Source organism: Vulpes vulpes, chromosome 11, assembly GCF_048418805.1.
Source record: "Vulpes vulpes isolate BD-2025 chromosome 11, VulVul3, whole genome shotgun sequence".
Classification (NCBI taxonomy): domain Eukaryota; kingdom Metazoa; phylum Chordata; class Mammalia; order Carnivora; family Canidae; genus Vulpes; species Vulpes vulpes.
Window position 1 is genome coordinate 73,813,605 of NC_132790.1, and position 15,462 is coordinate 73,829,066.

The 15,462-nt window shown below is 40.0% G+C and overlaps 1 protein-coding gene across 7 annotated transcripts in view; it reads right to left on the bottom strand.

Moving 5' to 3' along the window:
• Positions 1-15,462, bottom strand: part of KAT2B (lysine acetyltransferase 2B) — a 102,369-nt gene that overhangs the window by 39,615 nt on the left and 47,292 nt on the right. For all 7 annotated transcript variants that reach the window (XM_072726745.1, XM_072726743.1, XM_072726740.1 and 4 more), the window contains exons 3-6: positions 14,219-14,364; positions 10,150-10,242; positions 8,570-8,751; positions 568-759 (exon numbers count right to left, since the gene is read on the bottom strand). In XM_072726745.1, the coding sequence (XP_072582846.1) occupies positions 568-759; positions 8,570-8,751; positions 10,150-10,242; positions 14,219-14,323 (572 nt within the window). In that variant the 5' untranslated portion in view covers positions 14,324-14,364. The remainder of the gene's footprint in view (positions 1-567; positions 760-8,569; positions 8,752-10,149; positions 10,243-14,218; positions 14,365-15,462) is intronic.

The window sequence follows — 15,462 nt, forward strand, 5'->3', positions numbered from 1 at the left end:
TGTTAGAGCTCTGGCAGGTACACAAAAGTTACATATATTCTACAAAAAACTGAGTAGAGAGGTACAAAGATCATTCTGAAGGAAGTCTCTCTATTCCCACCCAGCCCCATCCTTGGGGTCTAGTTTTCAAAGAGTGAGGGGCAGGTAGACCGTAGCTGAGGCAGAAGTGATTCACCAGACTTAGAAAGGGTTGGAGATGTGGGATGGAAAAAAAATCAGCCACTTGGGTTGTCCTGCTGAGTAGATGGAAACTGTTTCTACCACTCTCCCCCATCTTCCGCTAGCTCCCTGGCAGCTGAATATACCCAACAGAGCACAACCCCATTCCGAGACCCATAGACAAGGACCCAGGTGAGATGAGGTGGCACTGTGGCAACACAAATCCCACACTAACAACAGATACACTGTGTAGTACCTAAAAAGGGAGCTGAGAAGGAGAGAGTCCCTTCTCCCTCTTCCCTGGGATGCTTTTCCTATCATTCCTGATCTTGTTACTGATACAGGCTTTGGTGAGTGTCTATCAATCTCAAGCTCCACAATCAAAGACCTGCAAGGGCACTCTCTTACTTTGGGAAATGGGTCAGGATGAGAGTTCGTTTTTCAAGTGGCAGTTTGTCTTTCTCCTGTCTCGCTTGTTCCAGGAGTTGTCTTCTCATGACTGTGAAGACTGAGCGCAGCAGTGTTCTCCCAAACACCTGGGTGGTTTCATAGCGAGGTAGACTGTCACAGAACTGGGGCACATTGCAATAACACAGCCACCTGTGATAAGAGGAGACAAGCACCATCAATACCCCTTAAGCCCCCAGGTCCATCTGAAACATCAAATGATGGTGACTCTCCCACCACTAACCACAGCAGAAGAAACTAGGTCTGCATTGACGAGTAGTAGTACCACTGCCAGCTACTGAAACTTGGAAATTTGTTTAGTTTGCCCATATACAAGCATTTGGGTCCAGTTCTGTGAAAATCATTCCATTCTGCAGCATCATGCAGGGAGTCCTACAGTCACATGGTCCTGGGGTCAAATCCCTGCTTTGCCACTTAACTGGCTGCATGACTTGGGGAAATGTAATCATGTTTATAAGTCTCCTAGTTCCTTACCTGTAAAGGGGGGCAGCAATAATACCTACCTCGTTGAGTTGTTATGAGCACGATATGGAAAGTGCAAGGTGCAATTCGAGTTTCTGGTATGTAAGTGGTAGTTTAAATAAAAGAAGATATTAAAGGGGAAGCTGAGGAAGTCCCATTTGTGAATGACTCAGAATTCCAACATCTAGTTCTCTGGGTAAAATTTTAAATGCCTACACAGCACTCACATACCCCTGAAGCTTTGATGAGAAGATAAAGATCTTCAAGACTATTCAAAACTCAGTCAAAACGCAGGAAGTAATAAGCTTCACCATCTGTCGCTTAAGTGTGTCTTCAATGACTCAGCCTTCAACTTAAAAATGCACTTCGGCATTACAAAAGCTGGACGAGTGCCCAGGCCCAGGGGGAAGCCAGAGGCTTTCTTGATATCTGACCAAGGTTCTGGGGTACACTGGCTATGTAGGGCAAACAATGGAGAAGGCTCATTCAGCCAAGAGAAGCTAGAGAATCAAAGTTTATTCAAAATCAACCCTCTTTCTTTATAGTCTCCCAGGATGCAAGGTCTCAAATTCCCAGGACCCAGTAATATAACTGTACAGTAGGGATCAGAAGATGTTGCCAGACCAGGGGTCAGAAGCTTCATCACACAGATCCTCATTCCTTGGCAGCAGATCCAAACCTCCTTTTCCGGGACAGGACTGCTTTCCAAAAAATTAACACCTCTCTTCTTGGTGTGCCTTCCTGATACCTTTAAAGTGGGAGGAAGAGCTCTAATATGCCCAAACTGCTAATGGGAAGCTCCTGATGAACGTTCCAACCCTTAATAAAGAGTGGAATAATAGTAATTAACTTGTACTTATTGCTCTCTTTCTCTTATTCTGTATCACTTTGTATCTTCCCTGTGGTGTGATGGTGGTAGTGGTGGTGGTAGTTCATCTTTCGGAAAGAAAATTTTCATTAGTTCACTTGCCTAAATTCAAAATTGACCTTAAAACCCTGCTACTATTCCAACTTTTCTCTCAGCTTTTCTGTCTTAATAATTTATACCCAAATGTCATTTTATGATTACAGTACCAAAATGGGCATCTTAAGTGTTCTACTGTATCTTGTCAAACCAGAAACAGTGGTCCTGGTGGCAGACAAGTTAGGAGGTGCATTTATTTTGTAATTCATAAGGCACTTCACATAGAACTGCATCACCTTCAAGGCTGGATATTAGTCTGTGGCCACCTGATGAGGTTATAAGATATTTGGGGCTGAAGGGTGGCCAGCTCCCAAGTGACTAATTATGAAACAACAAACGTTAGTAGTTAAAATTACAAACCTTAATAATTCAGAAATTCAGTTTCATGAGACTTAGGCCATCACAGGACTATAATGTTAAAAATATGTCCAATTTTCTGCAATGGAAGGTTGAAGATTCTCAGAATTTAGATCAGTACTGTCCAAAACACCCATCTATGCTGATGGAGATGTTCTCTATCTGTGCTGATACGATGGCTACCAGCCACGTGTATCTACTGAACATCTGAAACATGGCTTGTACAAGTGAGGAGCTTAATTTTTAATATCATTTAATCAATTTAAAATTTACTTTGACATGGAAACAGTGTGAAATATTTTTCCATGAAACATAACTTTACTGCTTCCATAGGAACTCCATTTAGCTTTAGAGGGAGTGAATTGAGATGTGCCATAAGTATAAAACACACGTTGGATTTTAAAGACAACACAAAAGAAGACAAAAATACAATCATTAGTAATTTTTCACATTGATCACACAGTGAAATAATATTTATATATTGGGTAAAATAAGACATTATTGAAATTAATGTCTTGTGCCTATTTACTTTTTTAAATGTAACTACTAGAAAATTTTAAGTTACATTTGTGGCTCACATTATGTATCTATGGGAGGCCCTGTCTTTGAATCTTTTTTTTTTCTTTTTTCTGTTTTTGAGTCTTAAGAGCACTTCCATCTGTTGAGGGGTCACAGATGTCCAATACTCTACTTTAAACTGCTGTTATTTCTGCGACAGCAATGGTAGGTCATAAATATTATCCTAAAATCATAAAGTGTTATAAAGAAGTGCTTAACAGGCCATGCAATCTTCCAGCGGAGGGGAAGGCAACACAAACTGTTACTGCCTAGTAAAATGTTTCGAATAATAGGCTTCCATTCATTTCCTCTGAAAGTCATTTTATAGACTACCGTTTATGCTTTTTAACTTTGTTTTGTTTTTACTTGCAAGATTAACTGCATTTTATAAATCTGTAAGGTACACAGTATGGTAAGACAGAGACTGAGTCAATGTGTGGTCTTTTGGTGCTATTTCAATAAATGCTACTACAGTCATTGGGAGTAGTGGGATGGAAAGAAGAAATGGGAATTTATGTGCCTCGTCTCTGCACACACATTCCTCCAAACACTTAAGCAACCATAGGAAAAGATTTTACCTAAATGACTGGCTTCAGGTCTTCTAAAAAGCAGTGAAAGGACAGTTTATTCATTTTCGTATGCCTAATAAAAATGGCACATGTATGCAAATAACTCAAGAGTTTTGACAGCACTATGATAATTTGCAACTACCTTGCTTTCTTTAAAATGTGAACAGAACAGGGCACCTGGGTGGTTCAGTCAGTTAAGCATCCACCTTCTCCTCAGGTTATGATCCTGAGGGTCGGCTAAGTCCCATTCAGTGGGGAGTCTGCTTCTCCCTCTACCCTTCCCTCTGCTCATGCTCTCTCTCCCTTGCTTTCTCTCCCTCTATAATAAATAAATTAAAATATTTTTCTTTATTTTATTTATTTATTCATGAGAGACACAGAGAGAGAGGCAGAGACATAGGCAGAGGGAGAAGCAGGCTCCCCAAGGGGAGCCTCATGTGGGACTTGATCTCAGAACTCCAGGATCATGACCTGAGCTGAAAGCAGATGCTCAACCACTGAGCCACCATGCATTCCTAAAATCTTTTTTTTTTTTTTTTTTTTTTTTTTTTTTAATGTGAAGAGGACTGGAGAACTTGGGCATAGACCATGTCATCCTACTTGCTGGAATGAAAATCCTAAAGTTTGCAGGAATTAAGTGATCTCTCCTAGTTCACCTGAAATAAATGGAAGGATCTTCTATCCCCTAGCCCACTGTTCTTTCCATGCTTCCTGATAAGTGCTGTTCTAGACTTACATGATGAATGCTCAGTAACACAGAGCAACGGTTACATGAAACTGTTCCACCGAAATCAACTTAGTTATATCCAACTTGCACTGTATTCTTACAGAACATCTCCCCAATACAGGGGCGACCATTACACCTTTCAGAAGGTCTGCACAACTCAGAATCTAAGACTAATTATTTGCTGCTTCCAGTAGCCAATTCTGTTGGCCAGAGTATTTTAAAAAGTCACATTCTTCTGACACTTTATTTTCATGTTGTCTCTTCATGGAATTATATTAGTGCACCATCATGAAATTCATGGAACTTCAAAACATTTGTCCAGACCTTTTTCTAAGTCCAGTGATTTCCAGGGGATATATACTTCTAATAAGTATCAATTATCTGTTAACATTACAATGTCAAATATTTTCAATATGTAAAATATTTGTAATTTTCCTTTACTCAGAGCAGAGAGTCATTTAAGCAGTTCTACTGTTCAATGAGCACTTAATTTTTTATTGGAAAATCTACACAGGTTGGGTCTGCAATAATAATTTTCTCAGTCTGATCTCTTCCACAGAGTCCTATTTCCCCCATTTTCGTGCTGATATACAAGCTCCAGAAGTAAATGTTCCACCCCTTCTAATTGCTACAACTGCTGTCAATTATATGCTGAACCAGCATTCCAGGTCCTGTGGTTCACTTACACATCAAGATAAAACCTGCAGCCTGTAATATTACCCATTTTTGAGAAGATTAGTATCAGTAAGACACCATGCTGTAGTGGTATGTGGTTTATTAAAATCCTAAATTGTCATGACAATGAGATCTTACTCTGAAACAATTACTGATTCTCATAATTTTCACAGGTTGCTTCTCTGTACTCTCCTTTCATCATCAACATGGTGTGATAGCAGGCAAGCAGAGGAGGCGAGTGTCATCTACCTTCATTTCCTTATTTATTATTAAGAGGCTCTTGGTCTACATTCCACCTAGAAATCAGCAGGTTTCAGAACTCATCAGGGTGTATTCATTCGAGTCTCTCAGCAGGTTTCTCTTCACCATCGTCGGACTCCACTCTTCTACCCTCAGTCATTGGCTCAAGATGCTGGGCCAACAGAAAGGAATCTGCTGCTGTCTTTCTATTCCCTGTTATTTTAGTTTCTAAAGTGATATTCAAATAATGACACTCTCATGCAGTTGTACATGCTCTCACTTAAGAGTCCCACGCAGTGACTGAGGTTCAGAGAACAACATGTGTGGGAGGAAAACGATGACTAGCTTCTTCCGAGTGCCTGCTCTGTGTGCCAGACACTACACACAACACTCACAGTACTCATGAGACTCGGACAGATGAAGAAACTGAAGGTCAAGGAGGTGACATGACTGGTCTGAAGCATCCAGAACTAGGGAGGGATAGAGCTATGATTCAAACCCACTGTTCATTTCACAGTTTGATTTCTAATTTCACTACTCCATAAGTATTTGTAAGTGCCACCCAATCCTTGGTAATTCCCAAATGCTACATAGCATTTTTACTGGTTTCTAAAATACAGTGATCTCTTCTATGTTGCCTTACATTTAATTCTCCTTCTCAATGAAACAACTTTTCCTCTGTTAAGAGTGTATGTAAATACATTCAGTGGTCTGCCTTTGGCAAATATTCAGCTTAGCCAATTGTTCATAGATGGGTTTAAAAGACAGATAGATTTTTTAAAGTAATCTCTACACCCAACATGGGGCTCAAACTCATGAACCCAAGGCTAAGAGTTGCATGGTCCTCTGAGCCAGCCAGTCATCACTGTATTTTTGATAGATGTATTATTTCTACCCTTATTATAAACAAGTTAATATAGGAACCATATTATTTCATGAAAAAATCTGAAATGAAAGTATAGAAAAAAGATAGAATTTAAAAAACTGATATTGAGCGAATCTGTAATTCCCATAAAAGTCAATTAGTAAGGAAATACTTTATAACTCAAATTATATATATTTTAAAAGAAAGGAGGAGAGGAAAGGAGATATCATTCATGAATATCTGGTCAATAATCAGAGAGGTAGCTTATCTTAAACTATATTCATTTCTACAGGTCATCTGCTGTTACAGAAAATAAGCTGGAGGGGTATCTAGGTGGCTCAGTCAGTTAAGCATCTGACTCTTGGTTTCAGCTCTGGTCATGATCTCAGGGTCCTGATATCAAGCCCCTCATTGGGCTCTGCACTCAGTAGGCAGTCTGCTTGAAGACTCTCTCCCTCTACCCCTCCCCTTGCTCACACTGCCTGTTCTTTCTCATAAATAAAGCTTTTTTTTTTTTTTAAGATTTTATTTATTTATTCATAAGAGACACAGAGAGAAAGAAAGGTAGAGACATAGGCAGAGTGAGAAGCAGGCTCCATCCAGGGAGCCCGATGTGGGACTCGATCCCAGGATTGTGGGATCATGCCCTGAGCTGAAGGCACACACTCAAGTGCTGAGTCACCCAGGTGTCCCTCAAAAAAACTTAAAAACTTGAATACAAGTGCTCTCAGGCTTTCAAAAAAACATTGCCTACTTTAAGTCAGGAATACCTTCTGAAGCAAGCTTACTGTGCCAATAAAATATAAAAGGGGGGATCCCTTGGTGGTGCAGCGGTTTAGTGCCTGCCTTTGGCCCAGGGCGCGATCCTGGAGACCCGGGATCGAATCCCACGTCAGGCTCCCGGTGCATGGAGCCTGCTTCTCCCTCTGCCTGTGTCTCTGCCTCTCTCTCACTGTGTGCCTATCATAAATTATATATATATATGAGGGGATGGGGTACCTGGCTGGCTCATTCAGAAGAGCATGTGACTCTTGATCTCTAGGTCATGAGTTCGAGCCCCACAGTAAGTACAGATTGCTTAAATAAATAAATAAAATAAAAAAGGGGAAAGTTATAAAAAGGGAAATAGAATGGATAATTCAAGACACTCTCATTCAAATAAAAATAAATGTAAGTCATCCTATTTTGTGTGGCCCATGTCAAAGATTTTTGAAGTCAATTCTATTATTCTGTAATTCATAAACAATAAAAACAAATTTCTATGTTAGGGGGGAGAAATGTGCAATCCAAGAATATTCACACAGTCTGAAGTCCACCAACAGGGAAAAGGATGTGTAAATTACATTTATTCATTTTTTTTTTTTTTAATTTATGATGGTTACAGAGAGAGAGAGAGAGGCAGAGACACAGGCAGAGGGAGAAGCAGGCTCCATGCACCGGGAGCCCGATGTGGGATTCGATCCCGGGTCTCCAGGATCACGCCCTGGGCCAAAGGCAGGCGCCAAACTGCTGCGCCACCCAGGGATCCCGATGTGTAAATTACAGTACATCAACTCAACAGACCATAATGTAATCAGTAAAATGTTTGATATGATGTTTTTTTTTTTAATTTTTTTTTTAAATTTTTATTTATTTATGATAGTCACAGAGAGACAGAGAGAGAGGCAGAGACATAGGCAGAGGGAGAAACAGGCTCCATGAACCAGGAGCCTGATGTGGGATTCGATCCCGGGTCTCCAGGATCGCGCCCTGGGCCATAGGCAAGCGCCAAACCACTGCGCCACCCAGGGATCCCCTGATATGATGTTAAGTAGGGGGACAAAAGAATGCAAATTCTATATATATATATTTTTCATTCTAACTAACATAAAATAATTATTTAAAGGGCAAAGACTGGATGACAACATGTGTAATGATATCAGTCCCATCATGGTGCTAGGACTAGGGTGATCACTCCTTCTTTATAAAAATTTTTTAACATTATTATATTCATATGTCAATGTTTTTTTAAATGAGTGAAGTTTCTATATAATAATTGCAGAGTCATAGTATGGTTACCTAGGTCAGTGATTTTCAGTAGAAATACAATACAAGCCACTTTAAGTATTTTAAGTTTTCTAGTAGTTATTGAAAAGGTAAAAAGAAATAGATGAAATTAACTTTAATATCTTATTTAATTGTATATCCAAAATATTATCATTTCAAATGTAATCAATATTAAAAAGTACTAATGAAATATTTTACATTCTTTTTTTTGTATAATCTTCGAAATCTCAATTCATACTAGCCACAAATTCAAGTGCTCAGTAGCCCCATGTAGCTATCACTCTCACACTGGATATTACGGGACCTCATCCCCAAAAATATCATGATATTAATAAAAAGTTAAATTATAGAAACATTCTCTCTGAATTGATGGAGTTTCCATGTAAGAGGGCAACCCTCTGCTTGCAGAGACAAGTAGTAATTTTATGTCTACAACAGGCTCTAAGAGGCCAAAAGAAAAGAACTGGTCATCTGATTACCTTGTGTAGTTCTCTTTGTATCCAGAAATATCATCATTGGGAGATCGCAGTCTTCGTTGAGATGGTGCCTCCAGGTGCCAATAGTTGATGCGGTTTAGGAACATTTTTGCCAACTCAACTATTGTTTGCCTTTCTTTGGATGGCAGGTGACTAAATTTGTACTGTACAAAGTTATTCACACCCTTAAAAGAAGGGAAGGCAATTTATTCGTACAGCTATGCAACCATACTAATTCTGAACACCCACACAGTCAGTACCATTGGTGGTTATTAGCTAGAGAACAGACATTTCTCTATTCACAAAAATCTCTTCCTTTTCTCTATTAGAAAACGCAAATGCCTAGAGGGTATCATGCCACAGATCATAGTGGATGAAAAGTGACAAGACAGAGAAGCTGTGAGTTGCTCTTCCATGCCTGCTGCAATCCTCAAGCATTAAAGAGAAAATCAAAATCACAGACAGAAAAGGTCAAAACCTCTTAATAAAATATCAGTATTTTGCAGAATAATTCTTGTTGCACTATCAAAATAGTAGGTCAACATATAATGAGGTTCTTGGATAAACATTATGTTTTTATATTACCAAAATTTTAATCACAAGGCTGGGCTGCTCACAGGTCTTCCATTGAACCAAACCACTAAAATTTAAACTCTTTACTATCACTCTTTTGGCTTTGGCAAGCTTAACAAAAAAAAACAAAAAACAAAAAACAAAAAAACAAAAAAACAAAAAAAAAACAATTCTTATTCAAAATTATAAGCTTTTAAGAGAATCTGTAGATCAATGTTTCTGTAAAACATCCCATCTAATCTAATTTCAAATAAAAGAGCAATAAATTCTTATTGAATAGAGTTTGGAGACAAATAAGAAATAAAATTTATTTGTATTTGTAGTGACTCTGATGTCCTAGCTTCTATAATCATTCCCATAAAGAAATTCAGTCAAGAGTGCCTGAGGTTTTGTTAACCAAATAATGGTAGACTAAAAAGTGACTTTGAGGAGGGATACAATACCTCACAAAAAAAGTCTATATGTGTCAACAGGTTCCCCAAGTAAACCAATGTCTTTCCAGGAATCACAATGTAACAGGAAGTCAATTTCTGGATGCAAAGTCTCATTTCTTTTTTGTGTTTTTTGCTTGACTTACAATGTTTGTCACAATGCTCCTGAATTCCCTTCACCTCAATAGGCTTTTTCAGACAGGGACAAACAAAAGGACAAAGACTTAATTTTAAAATATCAACATCAAGAAAAAGCACATTCCATGTGTTCTTATGACCTACATGTTCTGCTTAATTTTTTTCTTCCCCAAACACAGTGAATTCTGAGTATACAGCAACCATAAAAGACAAAAGCTAAAAAAAAAAAACAAAAAAAAAAGACAAAAGCTAGATCATTTATTAAATTAAGTATGCATTTCTGATGCAAAAAGTCCAAGACAATCTACAGACTCTGAGCATCTCTAGCCAAGTATAGAGAATGGAAAGAAGACACATATAGAGATGGAAGATTAGGTTTGTTCAGCCTCAAAGCAATAAAAAGGGGCTTCTCTTTTTTTTTTTTTTTTTCTAAATTTTTACCTGTTCAATACTAGGTTTTTCAAATGGGGGTTTCTTCTCCAAAGAGCCTTCAACCACAGGTTTTCCTCTTTGTAAAATAGACTTTCTCAAGAGCTGCAAAAAAAAAAATCATTAAGAAAAAAAAAATCAATGTCTGTGTGTGTGTGTCTCTCTCTCTCTCTCTCTCTCACACACACACACACACACACACACACACACACACCACAGCCTCTGAAGGGAAGTCACCATATTCTAATAATCTTATCTACATGTAAATAAATCCTTAAATCAATAAAATGGGTTACTACCAGGTAACCCAAATTTGCCTTCATACTCATGACCAGAGCAGCCTAGAGCACCAGCAGTAGCCATCAGGCACCCCTATCCTACTTACTTTCCCTTCTCCCCACCATTTCCAGATTCCCACTGACCCAAGGCCTGGTATACAACACTCACACTTTGCATGTGCCCGTCTAGGCCGCTGCAGGTGTGCTGACGCTCTGGAGGGTTTTCTCTAAGATTTATTTATTTATTTTAGAAAGAGGGCACATGGGGAGGAGGGACAGAGAGAGGGAGGGAGCATCCTAAACCAGCTCCTCACCCACACGGGGCTCCATCTCATGCAGATCACAACTGGTGTCAAAACCAAGAGTCAGACCCTTAATCGGCCACACCACCCATCCAGCCCCTAAGTAGGTTCATATTTAAGCCCCTGAAAAGCAGAGATCCATTCTGCACACTTGAGGCCAGAGGAGAGGGCTGTTTGTCCCAGCTGTATGTCATATGCATAAACTAGGGCCTGGGCCCTTCAGGAAGGAATTCTGCAGGGCTGTCAATTGGCAACTTTCAGTGTTGTGGTCTCTTTTCATTTCCTCTCCATGCACAGAATACAAGCCAAGTGTTCTGGCATCTCAATGCCCACAAAACAAAACACTGCTCTTAATCCTGCCACTGGAATTTAAAGCCCTCAAAGAGCAAATATCTGAGAGAAAAGGGAACACAAGAGTCACTAATCAAGACCTAATCTGAAAATAAATTTGATATCAAAATCCTTTGCCTTAAAAAAAAAAAAAAAAAGAAAGAAAGAAATCCTTTGCCTTCAACTTTTGCTGGAAAATTCTGTAACCTTTCCATGTGGGCAAGGTATGATACGACCATGTGTTTATTTAAGTTACATCTTTCTCTCTTTTCTCCACTTACTGCCTTTTCAATAGAAACAAAACATGGCAACCATGCTCCCAGTAGTTAATGGAAATGGACAAACATCCAAGGTTAAAGATCCCCAAGTGTCCCCCTGAGCCATGTCTTACAAGGGCTTCAATTTCTTCTAGGGGTGCCACATACATTAGTAGCACGGGGAATCTGTTGATCCTTTCAATGTATTATGCCCATTTTTATAAAAATAAACATGCAAGAATGATACATCAATATATGTGTTTCTAAGGATATGGAAAGATTGAGTGCAGAATTTAAGTACAAATAATTCTGGCTGCCTACTTTGCCCACTTTAAACATGACCATCTAGGAACGTGGTCGACTGGGAGTTTCAATTTGGAGAGAAACTGATGGTTAGGGAGACGCTGAATCTCAACTTCTCCATCTACAAAAGGATGGAGCCGGGATGAGTGGGCATATAAAAGAAATTTAATAGTAGCAGCAAACATTTGCATCCTTAACTTTCACCAGGCACTCTTTATAATTCTTTATAAGTCTTATCTTGTTTAATACCCCTAACAACCTTTAGATGTAGGCGCTATTACTGTCTGTATTTTATAGATAAGGAAAGTGAGGGATGACAACTTGCCCAAAGTCACATTTCACATGAGATGGCGCCAGGACTAAAGCCCAGAGAGTCGAGCTCCAGAGCCACATTTACAAGCTCTAGGATACACTGAGCTTTAGGAAGCAGCTTTCCACTGGGTTTATTTTCAACATCGAAGCCTGAAATTTGTTAAATGTTACTTAGATGTAGAATACATTTCATTCTAATTTAATTATAGAGACATATGAGACACAAGAACTGCTTTTCAAAAGCCAAGGAATGGATGATTTATTACCTATTTGCCCAAAGAATGACTCTGGGAGGAGTTGGGGGAGACTGCTGAATATTTTAGATTTTGTTCCCATGAGTAAATATATTTGCGCTGTTAAAGATGAGGGAGGTTATGAGAAGGAGAGACAAAACGTACTTCAAAGCCAAGCAATGCTGTCTGGCCTATTTGGTTAGTTATAAACGGAATCAAGAGGAGGCTGGCAGGATGGAAACCTTGACACCACCTTCACTTCCAGCAGGGCGGTGGGGCTGCCAGGGCGCTTGGTTCCAAGACAAATAATCGCTGCAGTCATGCAGACGCTGTTTTTCTTCAACTAAGATCTTTTTCCAAAGAAGCTCTAAACAGCATGAACCTGCCAGGGGGTTCAATCTGGATGACTCAGGCCTCAGGGCGATGTCAACAAGTTGTCACCTGGAGTAGCCCAGGGCCTGCTAATGGTAGTGGGGAATTCAGGGTTTCGTCTCTTTCTGCCCACACCTGTCCTCTCATTCTCTCTCTTTCTCCTCTCCCCCACCTCCCATTAACCTTATCAGAACTAATATCCCCACATGACCCCAAAGCTTAAAAATACAATTCTCACTCCCACACCTGTCTCCTCTCTATCCTCAAACCACTCCCCCCACCAAAAAAAAAAAAAAACCCAAAAAGATAAAAGCTAATAAATAGGAAGAAGGGAAAATTATGTACCAAGTAAATTCAGACTTTAAAAAAAAAAAAAAAGGAAAAAACAGCTACAGGAACTGGATACAAAATTTGCCTGAGATCCCTAGCAGTCAAAGCAAAAGAGGGAACTCAATGGAAAATTTTCGTATCCTTGTCATATAAAATGAAGCACAGTGGTTATTAAAGAGACAAACCTTTCCTAGCTATAAACTGAGTAGTGCGTTTTGTTTTCTTTTTTTAAAGAACCTTATAAATATTATACAATACAACATAATCAACAGTGCCCCTCTGTTTTTGTTTCTTTAATTACTTCTTCTGTCAGCCCCCTTTAAGAATGTATTTTTGGCAACCAGAAGTCTTTCTGTCTGTTCCCACCACCAGTTTCTCTCCCCCATCTGTCCATTCTGACAGCAATCAGAGCCTGGGGAGACCTATGTCTGTAGGAAGGGAGTGGATGTGACCTAGGTGGAGCTGAGGCAGAGCCATGAAGAAGCAGCTATAGGGAGTAGCAGCAGAAATCGGGGGCTGCTGTCAACAAGACACAGAGGACAGTGGTGAGATGTCCAAATTTGGAAATTCTTGATTCCTCCCCTTGAAGCCTGAGAGTCAAAGGCCCTGGCGCCACCCTCCAACCACATCTCCTCCCACCCTCCCCTTGCTCACCAGGCTCCATTACACAGGCCTCCTTGCTGTTCCCTCATCACACCAAGCTCAGTCAGGGCAAGGCCTAGATGGCGTTCCTTCTGTTGCCTGGAAAGCTCTTCCCTCAGCCATTTTCAGCAATGGATCCTGGCCCCCAACTCAGGTTTCTGCTCAACTGTGGTCTTCTCAAAGAGGCCTTTCTTAACTGCTCTTCCTTATTATTATGTCCTCCCACCCACCACCATCCCTGCCATTCTGATTCCACTTACCCTACTTTGTTTCTCTTCACAGCACTTATCACCACCTGCAAATATATTATTTATGGGTTGATTGTCTGCCTCTTCTACTGAAATGTCAACTCCATGAGGGCAAGGACTTTGTTTTGCCCACTGCTCTATCCCTCATGCCTACATGAGTGCCATGCACAGAGCACAGAGCAGGTGTGCAATACATACTTGGATGGATGAATGGATGGGTGGATGGAAAGAAATCTATAAGCATAAGCAAATAAAGATATTCAAATCTGCATACAAATATGAAGGCTTTCAAGGAGAGTGATGTGTTCAACACATGGTGGGTCATTTTAGAGAATCCCTCATGAAGAAATGCATGCTTCCATAAACCCTGAAGGCAAACATATCATTCCCACCCATGACCTGGTGTGCAGAAACTGAGCACATTTGAACAATGAGAGAAAGAATAAACACCTTTTTATAATGGTAAAACCTCACCTTAAATAGATAGAAATAAACTTGTTTGGTATCTGCATCTTCTTCCTTGTGGACACAGGTAAAGAGATATTCCACATCCAACACTATTCCCAGGAGTCTGTTCATTTCTTCCTCTGACACATTTTCCAGGTGGGAGACATGAGCAGCTGAAGACAAAGATCAAAGGAACATAGGTGACACATTAGTTGGAAACTGCAAATGTTCTCAATTTTAAAATAGAAAAGGGTCTCTCTCCAAACCTTCTGGGACACCAGTCCATTAGATTACATTGTAGACAGAGGAAATATCTGAACTCTTCTAAGATTTACATCTTTTCACAAAGTCGACTTATAATTAAAAGACTGACACCTTGGGGCACCTGGGTGGCTCAGTGGTTGAGCATCTGCCTCTGGCTCAGGGTGTGATCCTGGGGTCCTGGGATTAAGTCGCATATCAGGCTCCTACAAGGAGCCTACTTCTCCCTCTGCCTATGTCTCTGCCTCTCTCTCTATCTCTCATGAGTAAATAAATAAAATCTTAAAAAAAAAAAAAGACTGTCACCTTGCTGAGCCTTAGCCTCCCCTTTCAAGACCAAACATAGGCCAGTGGCTAATGTATCCTGATAATGGATTAAGATCCAGTGTTGGCACCACTTGTTGGTCATCATAGTATTAAATTCTTTTTTTTTTTTTTTAAGATTTTATTTATTTATTCATGAGAGACAGAGAGAGAGGCAGAGACATAGGCAGAGGAAGAAGCAGGCTCCATACAGGGAGCCCAATGGGGAACTCGATCCCAGGACTCCGGGATCATGCCCTGAGCTGAAGGCAGATGCTCAACCACTGAGCCACCCAGGTGTCCCTAAATTCTTTTTTAATTGAAGTATAGTCAACATACATTACATTAATTCCCAATGTACAATATGGTGATTTGACAAGTCCATACATACATTATGCTGGCTCACCACCATGGAGCTGCCATCACCACACAATGTTATCACAATAACATTGGTTATATTCCCTATGCTATACTTTTTATCCCCATGACCTATTCATTCCCTAACTAGAAACCTGGACTTCCCCATACCCCCTTCACTCACTTTGCCCATCCACCCACCCCCACTCCTTTGGCAACCATCATTTTGTACTTATGGGTCTCTTTCTGCTTTTTGACAGTGTTTAATTCCTGTGTTTCCACATAAGAATATGGCTGGTCTCCACCATGGCTGTGAAAGCTGTGAGCCAAGATTATCATATTAGTGTGAA